General features: G+C 37.0%; 1 protein-coding gene across 2 annotated transcripts in view; it reads right to left on the reverse strand.

The window, feature by feature from the left end:
• Positions 1–18,146, reverse strand: part of RNF144B (ring finger protein 144B) — a 71,317-nt gene that overhangs the window by 17,023 nt on the left and 36,148 nt on the right. For both annotated transcript variants that reach the window (XM_090269776.1, XM_090269777.1), the window contains exon 3: positions 7,520–7,580. In XM_090269776.1, the coding sequence (XP_090125902.1) occupies positions 7,520–7,580 (61 nt within the window). The remainder of the gene's footprint in view (positions 1–7,519; positions 7,581–18,146) is intronic.

The following is an 18,146-nucleotide window of genomic DNA, read 5'->3' on the forward strand; positions in this document are numbered from 1 at the left end:
TCCAGATCACTGAGCATGTGCAAGAGCTGTCTTCTCCCTACTCTCACATCCATGCCAAAAATCTGAGAGCAGGTTGAGGGGAAAGGGTGTTCCATTGGATTAATGGGGTATTTTCAAAACACTTCTTATTATGCTGAATTCAATTCTACCTCCTGGCTTTGGGCCTAGCAAACAAAATGTACATTTATCCAAAACATTTAAAGTCTAGTTTTTCCCCCTTGATGTTTATTTTCCAAAGTTGGGGAAAAATGAACTAATGTACATTTAACTAATTTCTTCTACATTGGCAATGATGCAAGCTTCATCATTGAGATGGGGAAAAGTTCAGAAATCTAAAAAAAGAGAAACCAGGAATCTGTGTAAATCAACCCCCAACTAACAGCATCCAGAACACTTTAATATGACCACAACTTAAAAGTGATTAGTTGTAACGTACTTACACCAGAGATAAGACAAATTCAGATTTGCACTGAGATATACTTATGAAAATGAGAACTGATTACTGAAGTAAAGCCCACTGACTATTTTATCTTAAGACTCTGCTTGTTCATGTAATATCTGTATGGCAGAAAACAATATTTAAACTGTTTTTTATAAAATTCTGTATTCTGAAAATTATTAGGAAGTAGAAACATTCTAAGAAAATAAAACCTCCATGAGACCTAAAGACCATATCTGAAACTGATGACCATTTTCAGTTTTCAAAAACTGAACTCAAGGACCGTTGGTTTTCCCACCTGGAACTATCAGTATCACTTATGCGGAGTTTGTTTCTTATTTTGCAGTATATTCTCTCAACTCACATGTGTGGTTTCTCTGTCATCCTCAACCATTGTGAAGCTGTGCCCAATAAGGTATCACATGAATTTTTATTATTGTATTTTTATTATTGCACCCAAGCTAATTTAATTATCTGCTAAAATAAATCAAACTTTTAACTTTGATGACCCACTTCATTTTTAATCGTGCCAAAGTTAATTTGCTTCCTGATATCTCAAAGAACAAAGGTCTTCTGAAGACAGTTAAAACGCAATTAAATTAAGCTGATCAGAATTAACATCTGCTATAGGAAATACACTTACACAGATGTGGGCATCAGCAGAGGGATTCCTCTCAAGACAGCTGAAGAGAACCACAGAATTTCAAACTTGGAAACACTCTTTTAGTTTATCTAGCCTAACACTGTTTTATTAGTAGCACGGAAGTTAGAAGTTTGCACAATGGGGTTAGTGAGTATATGTTGGGATCAGGCCTTTATTACTCCTAGAATACCATTCTCTATGTCAAAATATAATCGTCCTACTAAACATATTTCAATTTCCACTATCACCATGGGAACATTTTCTCTTCAAAGCAGTAACTTTGACTACATTTTCTCAGCAAGTCATGATCTTGGAGGCAGTCAGAGAAAGTGGATTCATGCTTATAGTAAAAGTATACCGTAGGAAGAAAATGGATATGATAGGGTGCTGTAAGGGAATTTTATTGATTATCAAGTTTCTTTATAACTCTAGAATCTAGGACAACAAGGATGGAAATATGCTGAAAAAGATTTGGACTAAGTTGTAAAGAAAACAGAAGTTATATTGTGCTATACACTCAGTCCAAGGTAGGATCTAGATTCTGGAAGATGCTTTCTTAGTTTAGTTCAGAAAGCTGGGGAAAAGGTAAGATTTAGTGGTGGTAATGATTAACAACAACAACAACAATAGCAGGAATAAGTTACTTAATCTACACTGTGGCCAACACACAAATATTGACTCATCCTCCACAACCACCCTATGATAGTCATCCCATTTTAGCCCCATTTTACAGATGAGGAAATGGAAGTAGACAGAGGAAGTGGTGAACACTTGAAATTGTGCCTCTCATTCGAGTCCCCTTTAGAAATTTTGTCCTCCATGCTGATAAATGTCTTTGCCTACTGATATTTTTGTTTTTCAAAGGAAAAAAGAAACATCTAGAGGGAACTTTTAGATTTAAAACTGATCACCAAGAAAGAACTGGATGGTAAAGGAAGTGAGAAGCTGAGGAGAAAGGGTTATCATCCAAAAGCGCAGAATAGCTTAGGAAGAAAACCCTAGACTTAATCATTCACTTACCACAAAACACCTGAAAAGCAAGCTCAAAAAAGAAAACACACACACACACACACACACACACACACACAGAACAGGCTTGTGATCAGCAACTATGAAAAGAAAGATGGCTAATGAGAGAGGGGAGATGTTAAAAACAAAAATACCTGAAGTACCAATAAGGTCATTAAGAACCACAGTCTCACAAAAAAAAAAAAAAAAAAAAAAAAAAAGAAGAAGAAGAAGAAGACACCAAAAACCCACACAGGGAGCTCTGATGAGACAAAACCTTAGTGATCAGACACAAAAGATGGGGTGGAAGCATTTCACCCAAGACAAATAAAAGAGTGAGATGAAACTTGAAGTGCCATATCATAAATGTTAAGACTTAAAATGAAAGGATGGTTGTGAAAAATGCTGAGAACGAAAGGACTTCCAAAGAAAGATGAAACCAGCATTTGGACCTGCACTTAGCACTTAGTGTATAACAAATATTCAGTGCATAAAAAAAGTAGATATATTGAATACAGGAGTGAATATGGAAAGATTAGCAGATAACAGGAAAAGAAATTCCTATTTTACTTCATGTATTTATGAAGAACACTATGCCACTTAAAACGTTTGTATGTGTTTTTAATCACTACATGATGATACAACTAACCAGGAACAGACATGTTACCCTACCAAGGAACTGAAGCAACTTGCAGTTAAAGTAAATAAAACAGGGTCTCAAAAATTAAAAAATGGGGTTAAGGACTAGAGGTGGATAATCTTAACCAAATTTTTGAAAAATTGTTTTGAAAAAGTAGATTCTGGAAACAAGAGTAAAACAAAATTCCAGCATTAATCAACAGGCACATGACTGAGAACCAGCAGAAAGGAAAGCAGTAATCACTAACACATGCCAGACTTAATGGTCCCTTATCTTTGTGAATATTGGAAGACTGACTCAGAAAGTAGGTAAGCCACACACACAGCAGTAGCCAATGAAAGTCATAGATGAATGCAGAGTATATTCATAGAATAACCAATCAATTCTAAATAGCGTGTCTGTGTTTTGTATAAACAGGGATCATTTGGGCCCGTTCTTATTCAACAGATTTTCTTCCTCACAAAGACTTAGATGAAAACAAGGACATAAAGGGCAAGCTTATTATGTATGCAACATAAAGCAGAGGATAATTAAAAAACACTGAGTGACAAACTAATAACAAAAAAGAACTTGGTAATCAATAAGAATTGGGCAAAACTAACAATAATTTTTATAACTAAGATATAGGGCTGCCACTAATCTGATTCTGCAATTTGTCAGAGCAACAACAGTCTCTACAATTCTATCTCAGAGCCCAGCCAATGAGTGTTATTTTCTGCTACTTGGTCATTTAACCCATTTATAAGATTGTATTTACTGTATCCCAAGATCCTCTTCAAAACAGTTTCACATAAAATGTTTTCGTGGCACAACGCTCAAAGTCTACAAGCTAGTAAGTCTTGAATTTGAGGTGAATATGTAGTCTACTATGTAACAATGAGGTATACAACTTAAAGTACCCCGATCAAGTAAATTGCATTATATAGCACTGTATTAAAATAAATTTAATCTTACTTGAAATGTCTATTTTTTCTAATAAAATTACTTATAATGGGTGATAATGAGGAATTACATGATTACAAATTCCCTTCCAAAATCACCTAAGATCAAAATGTCTCTGGGTCTGAGATTCCTTTTGTTATGAAATGAGGGAGATGAACCAAATGGTCACAGGATTTAGCACATGTACTTATAAATTGAACATACTTCCATACTTTAAAATAATTAAAATGTCTAAATTTATAATTAACTTAGATTTTTGCAGTTTGACAGTTACTCAAAAACTAAACACAGAATTACCACATGTCCCAGAAATTCCAGTCATAGCTATATACTCAAAAGAATTGAAAGAGGATTCAAACATATGCTTGTGCCCCAATGTTCATTGCAGCATTATTCACAATAGCTAAAATGTGTGAACAACCCACGTGTCCATCAACAATGAATGTGTATGTCCATACAATGGAATGTTATTGAGCACAAAATAAAATGATGTTCTAACATATGGTACAACATGGATGAACTCTCAAAACATTCATGAGTGAAATAAGCCAGAGACAAAAGGAATTTTAGGCTTATTGTATGATTCCACTTATATGAATTATCTAGACTAGGAAAACTCATAGGGACAGAAAGATTAGAGGTTACCATGGGCTTGGATCAGAGGGGAGTGAGAAGTTAATATTTAATGGTTACAGCTTCTACCTATAGTAATAAAAGTTTTATAAATAGATGGTGGTGATGGTTGTACAACATTGTGAATGTTTCAATGACACTGAATTGTACACCTAAAATGAGTGAAATAGTAAATTTTACATTATATATATTTACCCCAATAAAAAATTATAGAATTTAAAAAATTTTGATAGATGAAGAAACTTAGACACAGTCTATGTGATCCTAGGCAAATTTCAACCTCTCCAATTTTAAGTTTCTGTGTCTATAAAAAAGGAATAATAAAATCAATTGTCAATTCATGGGAATCTATTGTAGGGCATTTACAGAGAACTTGTGAAAAATAAATAAATGCCATGTATGAGTAAGACTATGTGGTCACCTTATAATGCATCAAAGCAGAGATATACAAGACCACCTATAAAAGACAGTCTGGCTCCAAAGCCTACCCAACTTGACTGTAACCAAATCAAAAACATTATCATATCTAATGAAGAAATAAGCCAATCACAAATAGAGATGAACACTACAAGAACATTAAAAAGTTGCAGTCACAAAACAAACTGTGAGAGTCTTGGCCAATGATTTTTCATGCGTACCTCATCTATAGCAAGGCTATTTCTACTGTAAAGATATATGTGGCAGTGAAATGCATATTCTAAGTGAAGGAAGCCAAACAGAGAAGGCTACATAGTTTATCTATAATGATTTATACATATCATTATAAATTTGCTCAAACCCATAGAATGTACACCAAAAAAAAGGGAAGTAAAGAAAAGATGGATGTGGTCAATTAGTTTCTGTGTTCTAATCCCACTGACAAAAAATTGCAATATCTATTTCAATACGGGTATATTTCCCAGAGAATGTTATGATTACCTTGTCTCAAGAAAAAGGAAAAAGAAGATCACTGAGGATTCTTTATTGTAAAAGATGGTACTTTGAAGTTATTAGTATTTTTATTACCAAGAGCTGTTAATATTTTGAACACTAAAACACAGGACGCATTCACAGAAAGTGCTTTACATGTATGAATTTACCTAATCCTTGTCCCAACCCCACGGTGTAGGGACATTTTAAACCCCATTTTAAAGATGAGGAAACTGAGGTGCAGAAATTAAGGAACTTGCTCCAGGTCATACGTCTAGTAAGTGGTCAAGCCTGCATTCCCACCCAGGCCCTAGCCACTGCTCTTTCTTTTTTTTTTTAATCATTTTTTATTGTTATTCTATTACAGTTGTCCCAACCCCCCTCCCCACTTTGCCCTCCTCTGTCCATCCTGCCTCTGCTCTTTTAAATAAACTGAAACTTTAATATTCATCCATGAACATCACCTATAGAAAGCTTTATAATTCCTGGTACTATTAGAATTTGTGTAATTACAAAAAGGTATTTTAGCTAATAAGCTATGTTCCTAAAATGTAAACAATGAGTAATAAGGCCTAAAAGATGGGGCAGCGGAGGAGGTGGTTGGTGGGAGGAGAGAGGTATATATGGGGCAAAGGAGTGCTGAGCCCTGGCTGCTAAGGAGCACTGTTGACTATACAGGTCTCACCACATAAGCCTGAAAATCTTTTACCTTGTCCACTCAAGAGGTCCAAAGTCATGGCACTCACTACCAACCACGTCCGTCTGTGGGTGAATACTTCAAATGTCTCTTTTCCAACAGTCATTTATTTTTATAGTGGGGGATATTGGAATAAACTGGGAGAATGGCTGGGCAGAGGTTTGACCCCAGGATCTGTCATCTTTGGCTGTCACATCCAATGCACCATCATCTGATGTTATAATGCTCAATCTAATCATCCCATCAATCTAATCATCCCAAGTAGACAGATTAGGGTGGGTTAATATAAACTACCCATCAGTAATTTCTCTAGTTAGTTCAGAAGCCCTAGGACAAGATACATCTGGCTATGTCTTCATCAGGAAATCTAAAATTCCTCTGACTTCACTGGTTCTGATTCTATGTTCAACAACATTCTACCTCTTAGCCTCATTGGCATCTTTAAATAGTCTAGCCCAAGAATTGTTTTAGTAAATTCTACCTTACTCTATCAATATTGTACTATAAATTTAGTTAAATGACCCACCCTTGAGAGATGAAACTGCTTTGGGCTTGCTGAAAAATACGAGCCTATGAGACTGAGCCAGATCTTGGTCCGTGGTAGTGAATGTCATCCTGTGACTCCCCTGCAAGTAAATATTCCTACTCTTAACCCCTTCATGCTCTGCATGGTTCTCCTTCTTTCTTCATGTAAGAATTACATGTCAGAGTGTTGCAAAAATTAAATGAAATGAAGGTAAATCACATTTACTAAACTTACTGAGACATGATAAACGTCCACCCCGCCCCCATCTCTAGCCTTTATTAATCCAGATAAAAAAGACAGCAATCAGAAAACTGCATGTTCATGCTAGGTTAGTTTATTTTATATACTCAATGAGACTACACCAGTCCTAAAAGGTCTAGAGGAAATAATTTCTTTCTCCAATTCGCAGATAACAAAGAAACAGACCATTTCGTTCAAGAACGTTAGGGTATGACAGGAAGAAAAGGCTCCTAAAAAAGATCTATGAGAAGCCAAAAGAAGTTAAAAATATAATTCCTACAGACCAAAAGGCAGGATAACTAGAAAAGCGATATAAATTATCCCAAGTCCAAAGTCAGAAAGAAAATTAATCCAAAACATTGTAAATCTCATTAAAATGATACACTCAGCCATCAGTATAATGACAAAGGCAATGCCAAAAGAACAAACGGTAAATATTATAACAAGCGGTAAAAATGTTTGAGCTGATTAAAGTTTTAAGAGTGATCTTCAGGAGTATGAAAACTGGAAGTAAAGCCCATTCTCAGGGTTACTTTTCTTTTGTAATAGTTCTGTTATTGTGAAACTATCCAACTTCTGCAGAACCTCTCTCACATGAGCCAAATTAAAAATACAAAACAGCCAATATAAGGGAAGTTTTATTTTTTGCTAGTCTGTATTTTTTCTGGCTGAGGCTCAGAAAGTTGAAATTGTATGTTGCAATTAGTTTTCCCCCTTCTGAGCACCCTTGTGGCTTTGTTGACAGCCCACAGCTGCCTTAATCTTGCACGCAGGTTGGTGGAAAGACGACACGTGTAAAAACCGCATTCACCCCTGGGATATAAAGAAGAGTGCATACATACCTCGTTCAAATTTTAACCGCTGATAAAGCTGAAACTGATCCACAGGTACCAAACAGGCAATCTGAAAACCAGACACATTATAAAGATGAGATTTCAGTCACCATGAGGCCCAAGCCACCAGCGTTTTTGTTTTGTTTTTTTCTTACAGTCTCTCCTTGTTTGGCTTACTGCATCTTCTCTACACAAATTGTTTGCAAACCTCTTTGTCTCTGCACTGTTAATGCAGTAACACAAGCAGCAATCCCCGAATCGCCCCCATCATCTGCCATGGTTAGGAGTTGTTCAAGACACCTGTTACAGAACTCACTGATCACCTTCTATTCTTTGATCAGTGGCTACTAAGACCAGACTACGAAATATTTAGACTTCCCAAATTATTTGTGTGCATATATGAAAAATGCTCTTTTTCTCTCTTGATTCATTTGAGAAATTTTTTAAAGATTATAGTTCTGGCTTTAGAACCCTTAAATACTAAGGTCAGGTAGATATGCCTCAGGAATTATTAAAACTTCATTTGATACTTAGGGAATGGTAGGTACCTTCTAAGCAAAGTAAAAATCATTATCTTCTGACAAAAACAGCTTCAAGGGGCCCTTGGTAATCATGCATTACCGTCCATGTACTAATAGAAAAGAAATGCCTCTGATATTTTTTGTGGCTAAACTCCCATTCCCACTTCAGATGGCAATGTAAACCAAAGGTTCATAAACAATAATTCACACCTAACCAAATGACATTTCAGATTAATCATTTTTAAGCTGCATTTCAAAGTCAGATGCAGGCAAAGCTAACTGTTCTTAAGCTGGCATTCTAAAAAATAATAATTCCACTGATGTCAACATGTAAGTATATTGAAATTGTTTAAAAGATTTACAATTAAGAAAAATCAAAGAATTTAATATTAGGCTTTCAGACATTCAACAAGTTGATAAAGGACACACCTTGGTAATTTTGATTCTAAAACATTGTATATGTTTTGGTATAAAACATATCTAGGTGGAAGTTCTTGCAAGTAAGGGAAAGAAGTGTGCTTTGAGAAAACTGGAGTATAAAAAAAAGAAAAACTAAGGCAGCTAAAATGTACTTAACAAATATAATACATTTAAGAAGGTATTCAAATCCAATCCTCCCCCTCACAAAAAAAAATTTATTTTGCCAATGAATGAAATTAAATATATGAAGAACCACAAAAGAGGCAAGTTCTGCCTTCTCCATTTCAAGTAAAGTGTAGTAAAACATAATTTAATTATAACCTTTCTCTCAAGCTTGGGGGAAAATGAAAACATCTGGCACCTTATATAAAACCTCCTTAGCAATCAGTATTAAAAATCATGGTTAATTTTATGTTACGTATATTTTAACATAATTTTTTAAAAGTAGGGTTTATTCTACTGAAAGCCAGTTTTTGTTGTTGTTGTTGTTGTTGTTGTTTTTTCATCTGTTATAATACTACCTGGACATCTTTCCTAAAAGACAAAGACACCTCAAATAAAATGCATTTGGAGACAGAAGGTATGGGAAGCATTATGGAATCAGAGTTCAGTTCCTGACTTAGTCATTGATTTATTCAGGTGGAGTACAAATAATCTAATACTGCTTCAACTTTTGGGTCAAGGTGACTTGGGAGAAGATATCATCTGGGTCAAGAGACCTTAGTGATATTCTAGCAATCAATTTTTAACACCTTCCCCCACCCCTCAAAAAAGCTATTTGAGGTTTTTTATTCTACAGGACAGTTCTGTACTTTTCTTACACCATCTAAAATTGTTTCTGGACAGATGAAGACCTTCTTCAAACCCCTCAAAATCAACCCCTAAAAAGTCTGATGTTTTCCAATGACAAGCAATTTATACAACAGCTAAGCCAAATAAGAGTTTATAAAAGACAAAGCAAGCCTTGGTTGGGGTGGTTCAGTGGGTTGAGTGCCAGCCTGCGAACTGAAAGGTCACCAGTTTGATTCAGGGCACATGCCTGGGTTGCGGGCCAGGTCCCCAGTTGGGGACATGAGAGAGGCAGCCAATCAGTTTCTCTCACATATCCATGTTTCTCTCCCTCCCTTCCCCTTGTTCTAAAAAATAAATTTAAAATCTTTTAAAAAAGAGATAAAGCAAATGGGAGATAAATATTTTAGATACAGATGAATGCTAATGTGAACCATGACAAGAGATCAATACAGCAAAAAGCCAACAATAGTAGAGATGGACATTTAACGTTAAATTTTCAATAGAGGACATATTGCTGCCAACAGGAAAGTCAGATGTCTCTAACATTTTTTGCCTTTCATTCTACTTTGAATCTCCTATTTATTATTTTTTCAGTTAAAAGGTCTGTATGGTAAATCAATTTCTCTATTGAAATTTGTGATCACAAAATGTTAGGTGTATCTATCACTTTCCCTCTGTTTGGTACCTCTGGAATAAAGAGAAGCCTCCAAGAATACCATTCTCTTCCCCACCCCCACCACTTAGACTTGCATCTTCTCCAGAGACTTGTTGACAGCTTATTATGGGTAAAGCACTGGCTGGATGCCTGCGGATGCAAATGAACAAAGGGACACATAAGCTGCCCTTAAAGAACTTAAATGAGTGGGGAGACAACTAATAGACATAAATCTTTTTTTAAAAAAAAGATCTTATCATTTGTTGGATTTCAAAGATTACAGATAATTTTCTGAAATGTTGCTATCATACTTTGGCTTTCGATGAGAGAAAGCTGAATTAGATTTAAAAAAAAGAAAAACATGAACCGAAGTATTAAATTCCCATTCCACTGCCATTTGGAACTATGCTGCTATTGCTCAAGGTCTTTCACAATTGTAAAATTGAAATAAATGCTTTAGGATGGTTATTGAAGGCTCCATCAGGCAACAGGTTAAAGGGCTACTCCTTAAAAAAAAAAAAAAATTTACAGGAAATCAGAAGGCCTCTAAAATTAATTGTGAAAACGAAAATCCCAGAGAATAAGAGATTACATATGAGAGGTATCTTATGGTATATAATTATCCTCTTCCTGCCAACAAAGAAATTCCAAATCATTCAATCATACCAGAATGTTCCTTTTTAACTTTTTTATTTTGAAATCATTTCAGACTCACAAAAAGCTGCAACAATTAGATGGAGTTCCCTAATGCCATTCCCCCAACTTCTAATATTAACACCTTACACAACCACCGTTATTAAAATAATGAAATTTTCATTGATATAAAATAATTAAATAGTCTTCAGACCTTATTCAAATTTCACAAGTTGACCCACAATGTCCTCCTTTTCACTCCAGATCTGGTTCAAGACATCACCTTGCGTTCAGTTCCCTTGTCTCCTCAGCCTTCTCTACTCTGGGGCAGTTCCTCATTCTGTGTTTGCCTTTCATGACCTTGACATGTCTAAAGAGTCCAGATCAGTTATTTTGTACAATGCTCTCCAATCTGGGTCTGTTTGATGTTTTCTCATGATTAGTTTGAGATTGTGCACTTTTGGCAAGAACATCACAGAACTGAAATTGGGCCATCGGGAGGTAAATGATGACAACCTGTCTCATTACTGGTTAACTTTCTAACCTAGTTAAGGTAGTATCTGCCAGGTTGCTCCACCCTTTGTAATCTTGTAGAGAGAAATTTGGAGATTCTGCAAATATCCTGTTTCTAATCATACCTTTGCCCACTAATTCTTATATCGATGATTTTCTATATCCATCTCTATTTGTTCATTAGAATTCTACTATAAGGAAGGGCTGTCCCTTCTTCCCCATTTATTTGTTTATTCATTTATTTATTTAGGTCAATATGGACTATTGACATCTATTTTACTTACTGGGTTCCAATCCATTATGACCAAATCCATCTTCAAGCAGTAGAAACAAAGATATTTAAGTACCCACTCATCTATCAAGAGACCACTTCCCTCAGATTAACTACTAAAAAAACCCTTAACTTAAAGTTATATTTTGCTATTTCTCCTTTGAAATTTGTACTAATCTACCTGTTAAACAAAAATTTCTATCTCCTCCAATCTAAGCATGAAAGACCACACTTCTTTCTCGTCATTCCAGAAATTCTTTCCAAAAAGAAAATAAGTTAATTCAAAGAAAAAAGAAATTCAGTTTCATTTTAATAAAAGAACAGCAATAATATCAGAACAATAACGACAAAAATTTACTGACTCCCTACAATCACCATGAACCTGGGAAAGAGGGGTGGGGCTGGGTGGAGGTGGCCAAAGGGGGGAAAAATGGAAACATGGGTAATAGCATCAACAATGAAAATGACCTTAAAAACAAACTTGGGGCCCTGGCCAGGTGACTCAGTTGGTTGGAGTGTCATCCTGGGACCAATAAGTCGCAGGTTCGATTCCTGGTCAGGGCACATGCCTGGGTTGTGGGTTCAATCCCTGGCCGGGGCACATATAAGAAGGCAACCAGTTGATGTTTCTCCCTCACACTGATGTTTCTCTCTCTCTCTCCCCCCACTCCCCACTTCCCCTCTCTGTAAAGAAAAAATAAGCAATGACAAAATGTCCTCAGGTGAGGATTTAAGGAAAAAAAAAAAGAACCTGGAGATACGTATTAAGCACCCAGTTACTACTCTGCTGAACATCTCCACTTTTCATTCTACTCCTCCTATAGTGGAACATAACCAGGGAAGTTAGAATACAAGGTCTGTTCAGAAAGTATCCAGCCATGTAATATGAAAAATAGAGACATTTATTGAAGAAGATTCAAGATACAAGAAACATTGTATATAGGACAATGATGCCTCAGTTCCCTTCAAAGTAGACACTTTGGGACTTCACACAGTTCTCCCAATCACCATCAGCTGTCCCATCAAATTTTCCTGAATCTCATTGACAGTATGAAATCTATGCCCTTTCAAAGATGATTTTAGTTTTGGGAAAAGCCAGAAGTCACATGGCACCAAATCTGGACTGGAGGGGGGCTGAGTCACCTGGGTGATTTCATGTTTAGCCAAAATACTATGCATTAGATGTGGGGCATGAGTGGGCCCATTTTTGGGATGAAGCTGCCAATCACCACTTGTCCATAGCTGTGGCCTTCTGAACCATCTGAATAGTTTCAGCTGAGGAATATTCAAGCTTAATGCAAAATATGATGCAAATTCGTTGCTCTACTCAGTCATTTTGAATGCGACAGCCACACAGTACACATGCTCACTCAACAGTGTCTATAGCCCCCACTCACTAGTACAGTGAAGTTGCCATTGTTCACACAGTCACATTGCAGTCCACTCTCCTTAGCTACTAGGTTACATAGATGTCACACAAAACAGTTCTTGTTATATTAACAATGGCTAGACTTTTTCCGGACAGATCTCATTTACCTGTGTGTGCCGGGTACTTTAAGTGCTATACATAACAGTAAACTGGATACATTCACAAATGAAAAGAAATGAAAAGTGAGAAGAAATGAAAAATGAGGCACACTCCGTTTACCATTATTAACTATGACCATAGTATCTGAGCAAACCTCATCACCTACATTGAAACTAGCCCAGCCCTGGCTGGTGTGGTTCAGTTGGTTGGAGCATCATCCTGTAACCTCAAAGGTTGTGGGTTTGATTCCTGGTCAGGGCATATACCTAAGTTGCAGATTGATCCCTAGTGCATGTACAATTGCTGGTCTGGGTGTATATGAGAGGCAACCAATTGATGGTACTCTCTTGCATCAGTGTTTCTCTCTTCCCCTTCCTCTCTCTCTAAAAGCAATGAAAAAATGTCCTCAGGTAAGGATTTAAAAAAAACAACAACAACAAAAAAAAAACAAAACACCTAGCCCTGCAAACACTACAGAAATAAAGGAGGCAGATAGTGGAGCCTGCTTGCTACAGAAGCGTTTATTCTGAAAGTGGTATGTGTGCCCATAAGAAATACGGATAAATACAACATATATTTTCTTTTTGTTAGGAAAGTGAAATGGTTCAAACACAGAGGCGAGGGACTGAGTCCAGGAAAGTACTTCCCCTCAGTTCTGGAAAGCCAAGAGAGAAGGGAAAAAACACCCCAGACTTCACTTAGGTTTGGCCCTTCAAATCATACCTCTGTTACAGTTGCTTTTAAAAATTAATAAAGAACTAGGCTGGGCATGAAATACAACAGATGACTATATCTGGAGATGGAACTGACCTCTAGTAGATCATTACAGCATGTCAAGGTTTTGGCAGATCTTGAGGTGCTATGACTTGCAAAAATACTGGCAAGAGAAATAGTACTAGTCTCATGGATAAGTGACTTATCACAATAATACAGAAACTAAGAACGTCTCCCATCTCAACGCAGAAAATAAGAACTGTATTTTTTTAACAGAAAAAGAAAAATGGCACATTTACCCATTCACCTGAGTATAATAAACCAAGCTCACCTCCTTACCTATATACTACGTATCAAATCCTGGTTGAAGAAACAAAGAGAACATGAATGTCTGAGAGCCAGATGGCAGGGCCACCGGAAAAGTGAAGGACGGGGGAGACCTGGAATTGCAGGGCCAGGAACCTTCATAGTTCCCTGCAGAGGGCTGCATTTGCTATTCTTTTTTCACCCCTTCGACAGAGATATCAGTATGGCTTCCCACATCTTCGCCCGCCTTTTCTCCCTCAGCTCACCTAGGGCAAAAGGGCTACGCCTCTGTGCACTGCTACATGACATGTTCAGCCCACTGCTGCCTGGTCTTCTTACATTTGCCTTAGTTAAAGAAGAAGCTTAGAGTACTCCATCCTAAATCCCTTCCTATAGAATTCCAAAGCCCCATTCTTGGCAAGACCAGCTGCACCCATCCTTCCTCTGGGGCGCACTGTGGCACCAGCAATAAAGGGCAAGCTGGTCACTTCCATGCCTCAGGGCTTGAAAGGCAGATTGGTGGGCGAGAAGCTGTTCCCTACTTTCCACTGCCAGCTGGCAGCGAGATGAAGTTCAGTTTCTCCAGCCATTCGAGTAGGTACTACCAAAATGAGTTATGTGCCCAGCACTCGAAGTTTACACGGCCCAGATGTACTAACTCCACGCAAAGGCCTTGACTAAAGTAATGCTATCAGAACAAACCATCTGTGTCCTGCCTTTCATAATTGCATGTTGGACAAGATCCCTGGATCAAGTATATCAGAAAAACCCCACAGAGCAACAGCTGAAAGTACCAAATGACACAAGGGAGGAAAGCTTTACTTTTCCCTGGCTCCAGTGAGCACCTCCAGAGGCACAAATCCTCCGTAGGCACATCCTCCCCGCAGCATCCCTGACATTGAAGGGGAAGCTAGCTGCCTTTTCCACTGTTTCCTACATGAGCAAAATAGTACTGCAACTGGGCATCAAATGCTTTTCTGATGAAGCTATTCCTGATAAATGAGGCAGAGCCACAGCTGAGCCAATGTGGAGGCAGGCAGGACCTAAGCCTGCAGAAGACAGAGCACCAGCCAATGGTGTGAACTAGACCCACGCAGGGAAGCATTCGGAGGCAAGAGCTTGAATTCCTTGTATCCTTTGAAGATGAAGAAATGTTATAATTACAAGCATTTTAAAAGACAATAAATTATGAAGAACCATATATTATAACATAAATAACAGCAAGACAAAGGGAACTTAAGCCTTAACCAGAATTATTTTTAATAAGCAAAGTACAGTCATGTATTACCTATAGAATTCAAAATTTTTGAAAATTTACTTATTTTTTTGTATTACAGTTGTCCCACTTTTTTCAACATTTTTTTAAAAGGCAGAAAAAATACTCATGGAGATAGAATCCAGTCAAGCATAATATGGATAAGCCCCATTGTGATATATTCAATAATATTTAGGTTAAGAGCTCTATATTATAATAATAACTATATAGGAGGAAAGCTGGATGTAAAGCAAGTCAGAAAGGAAGGAGGTACAGCTCAAGTTCATGTGTGCATGTGGTATTTGCTTTGAAAGGAATAGTCCCATAGAAACTAAGGAAGCCACCAATATCTCCATCATAATCTTTTATTCATTTCTCAGTTCAAAATGAGAGACAATTACCACCACCACCATCACAGTTTTGTTTTGTTTTTTAACTCTGAAAAATATATGGCAAGTTGGTTAAGACATGATTGTGATATATTCCTGCCCATCTTCAGTCAGGTTCCTAGCAAGCCCAATATGTACAGAAAGGTACAGTAACACTCCGGTGTACTTCTTACTCATCTAATGGGAAACAGACTTGGGAGAATTTAACAAATACCAGGTTTTTGGTGTTTTTTTCAAATATCCTTTTGTCATTTTTAAGAACCACCACAGGTTTGCTTGGTTTTAATACAGCCTACAAGTAAAATTGTTTGATAAAACTGCATAAATGGAATGAGAACTAGGAAAGTGGAGTGAGAATGGGTGCAGCGGGGAAAGGGTAAGGATTCAAAAGGAGAGGATGGCTGCAGGGAACACAAAAAGAAAATGTCTACACTAAGAAGAACAGTAAAGTTAGTAAGCTCTGTTATAGAGAACTGTAAGACTAACGATGGCCTTCCCTCACTTGTCTGAACATATTAGCTCTAAGATTTGATATCCAAAGTGTCAATGGCTAATGGTCACTACTCACATAAAAAAGTCTAGGACAACACTCACTATGCAACTGACCTTTCTGCTGTGATGAAAATGTTCTATTCTGTGTTGTCCAATCTGGGAGTCACAAGCCATGTGTGGCTACTGAGTTCTTGAAATGTGATTAGTGCAACCAAATGAATGGATTTTTTATTTTATTTAATTTTTATTAATTTAATTGTAAATAGCCACATGAAGCTAGTGGCTACTGGATCAGATAGCACAGGTGTAGAATATAAAACTGATTAATTACAAAGGCTTATTTTTTTTTTTAAATATATATTTTTTATTTTATTTTTAGAAAGAGGGGAAGGGAGAGAGAAATAGAGGGAGAGAAACATGAAAGCGTGGTTGCCCTTCACACACCCCCAATGAGGAACCTGGCCTGTAGCCCAGGCATGTGCCCTGACTGGGAATCAAACCAGTGACACCCTGGTTCACAGGCCTGCACTCAATCCACTGAGCTACACCAGCCAGGGCACAAAGGCTTGTTTTTAAAGCTTCACCAAACCATACATTCATTTATGTTTAATAAGTTTTGCATACTTGAATTAAGATTTCTTATAAGACACAGCTCTTGCTACTGACTCCATGTTATGCTTTTCACTTTTATAATCAGTTTATGTCTCTCTGTTAGATCAGAAGCTACCATGAGGACAGAGCACCAGGCCTGTCTTACTCACCTCTGTACCCCGGCCTGCACAAATGTGCACTCTTAATAAACACATGTTCACTGATCAAACATCAGAAGTCAAAAAGGAAGCATCTTTCTTGGAAGGATTATGCAGAGAAACATACTCCTGAATACCTGAATCTCATTTTAAAAACTATTTCTGGGTTGCATAGATCAACAGTATTCTTGGTGACTAACCTAATCTTTCCCCACTTTAATTTCCTTCTGCCCATTACTCACACAAAAGCAATATTTCTCAACACACCTTTACATATTGAATATTATATTTTTATTTTAAAAATTAATTATTTCATGTTTTGCTCTAAAATGAATCACTTCAAAATCATTATGTATTCCTTTGATCCTTCCCTAAAAAATACTGGAAGCTCACTTGTACCACTTAGGTGATATTCCATAAGCTGAACACAGAACATCCAGAGGCACATCGGTTAGAAGTGGTCTGTAACATCTTTCTGACTGCTTTGCTTAAAGCAAAAAATTATATTTAAGAGTATATGTATCTGTAAACAAAGCATGTATAAACACACACATACAAATATATTCACTCACATACATAATCCATACATATATACATAATCTATACACACATGTGGTCTATTCAGCTTCCAGTGGGCAAGTCCTTTATCACACATTCTATCTGTCTACCTAGTTTCACTCTCAAAGCCATATAACTGTGATGGTCAGAAAAAACTGCATTAGATTTCTAACTCGTCTTCTTCTTAAAATATGCACTTTGGGGCAAATTATTTAAACCCTCTGGGCCTCGGTTTTATACATTTGTTGGAAGGATTAAATAGTATATGTACTGGCTATGAAAGCACCAGAAGAGTGCCTGATGTACAGCAGGTGTGCTGTGTTTGCTGAATAAACAAATTATTTCATTGGTTTCTTGGGGCCTCTCTGAGACACCAACTCCCTATGAATGGACAAGAGTTGGTTATCTTCTGATTTACCATGAGCAGGCTCTGAAGATTAAAAGCAGACTGAAGGGCAAGCTACTGCTCAGGGATTGAAGAAACAAAGAAAAGCTATCGTCTTAAGAAAATGATGAAAAAAGTTACTGAAAAAAAAAGATATTTCTGATGCCTGATAAAGATCAAATGAAAGGCCTTTCTCTGCTCTTTGGAAATGGTTCAACTCAGGCTACCTTCATAGACCCAAATACTAGTTTATGGTCTGTCTAAAATTGTGGCTAATCTGTTATCTGTTTATCTCAGAAGTATGGAAGTTCATAAGACCACACACTATTCAGCCTCCAAACCTCACATTTAGTAAATTTAATTTCAGATAGCATTTATAAGTAGAACTGAGGTAAATAGCAACTTTAACGGTTTATATAAAGAATCCAGCCCTGGCTGGTGTGGCTCAGTGTATT

Source organism: Furipterus horrens, unplaced genomic scaffold (genome assembly GCF_987537825.1).
Source record: "Furipterus horrens unplaced genomic scaffold, mFurHor1.1.pri manual_scaffold_3, whole genome shotgun sequence".
NCBI lineage: Eukaryota > Metazoa > Chordata > Mammalia > Chiroptera > Furipteridae > Furipterus > Furipterus horrens.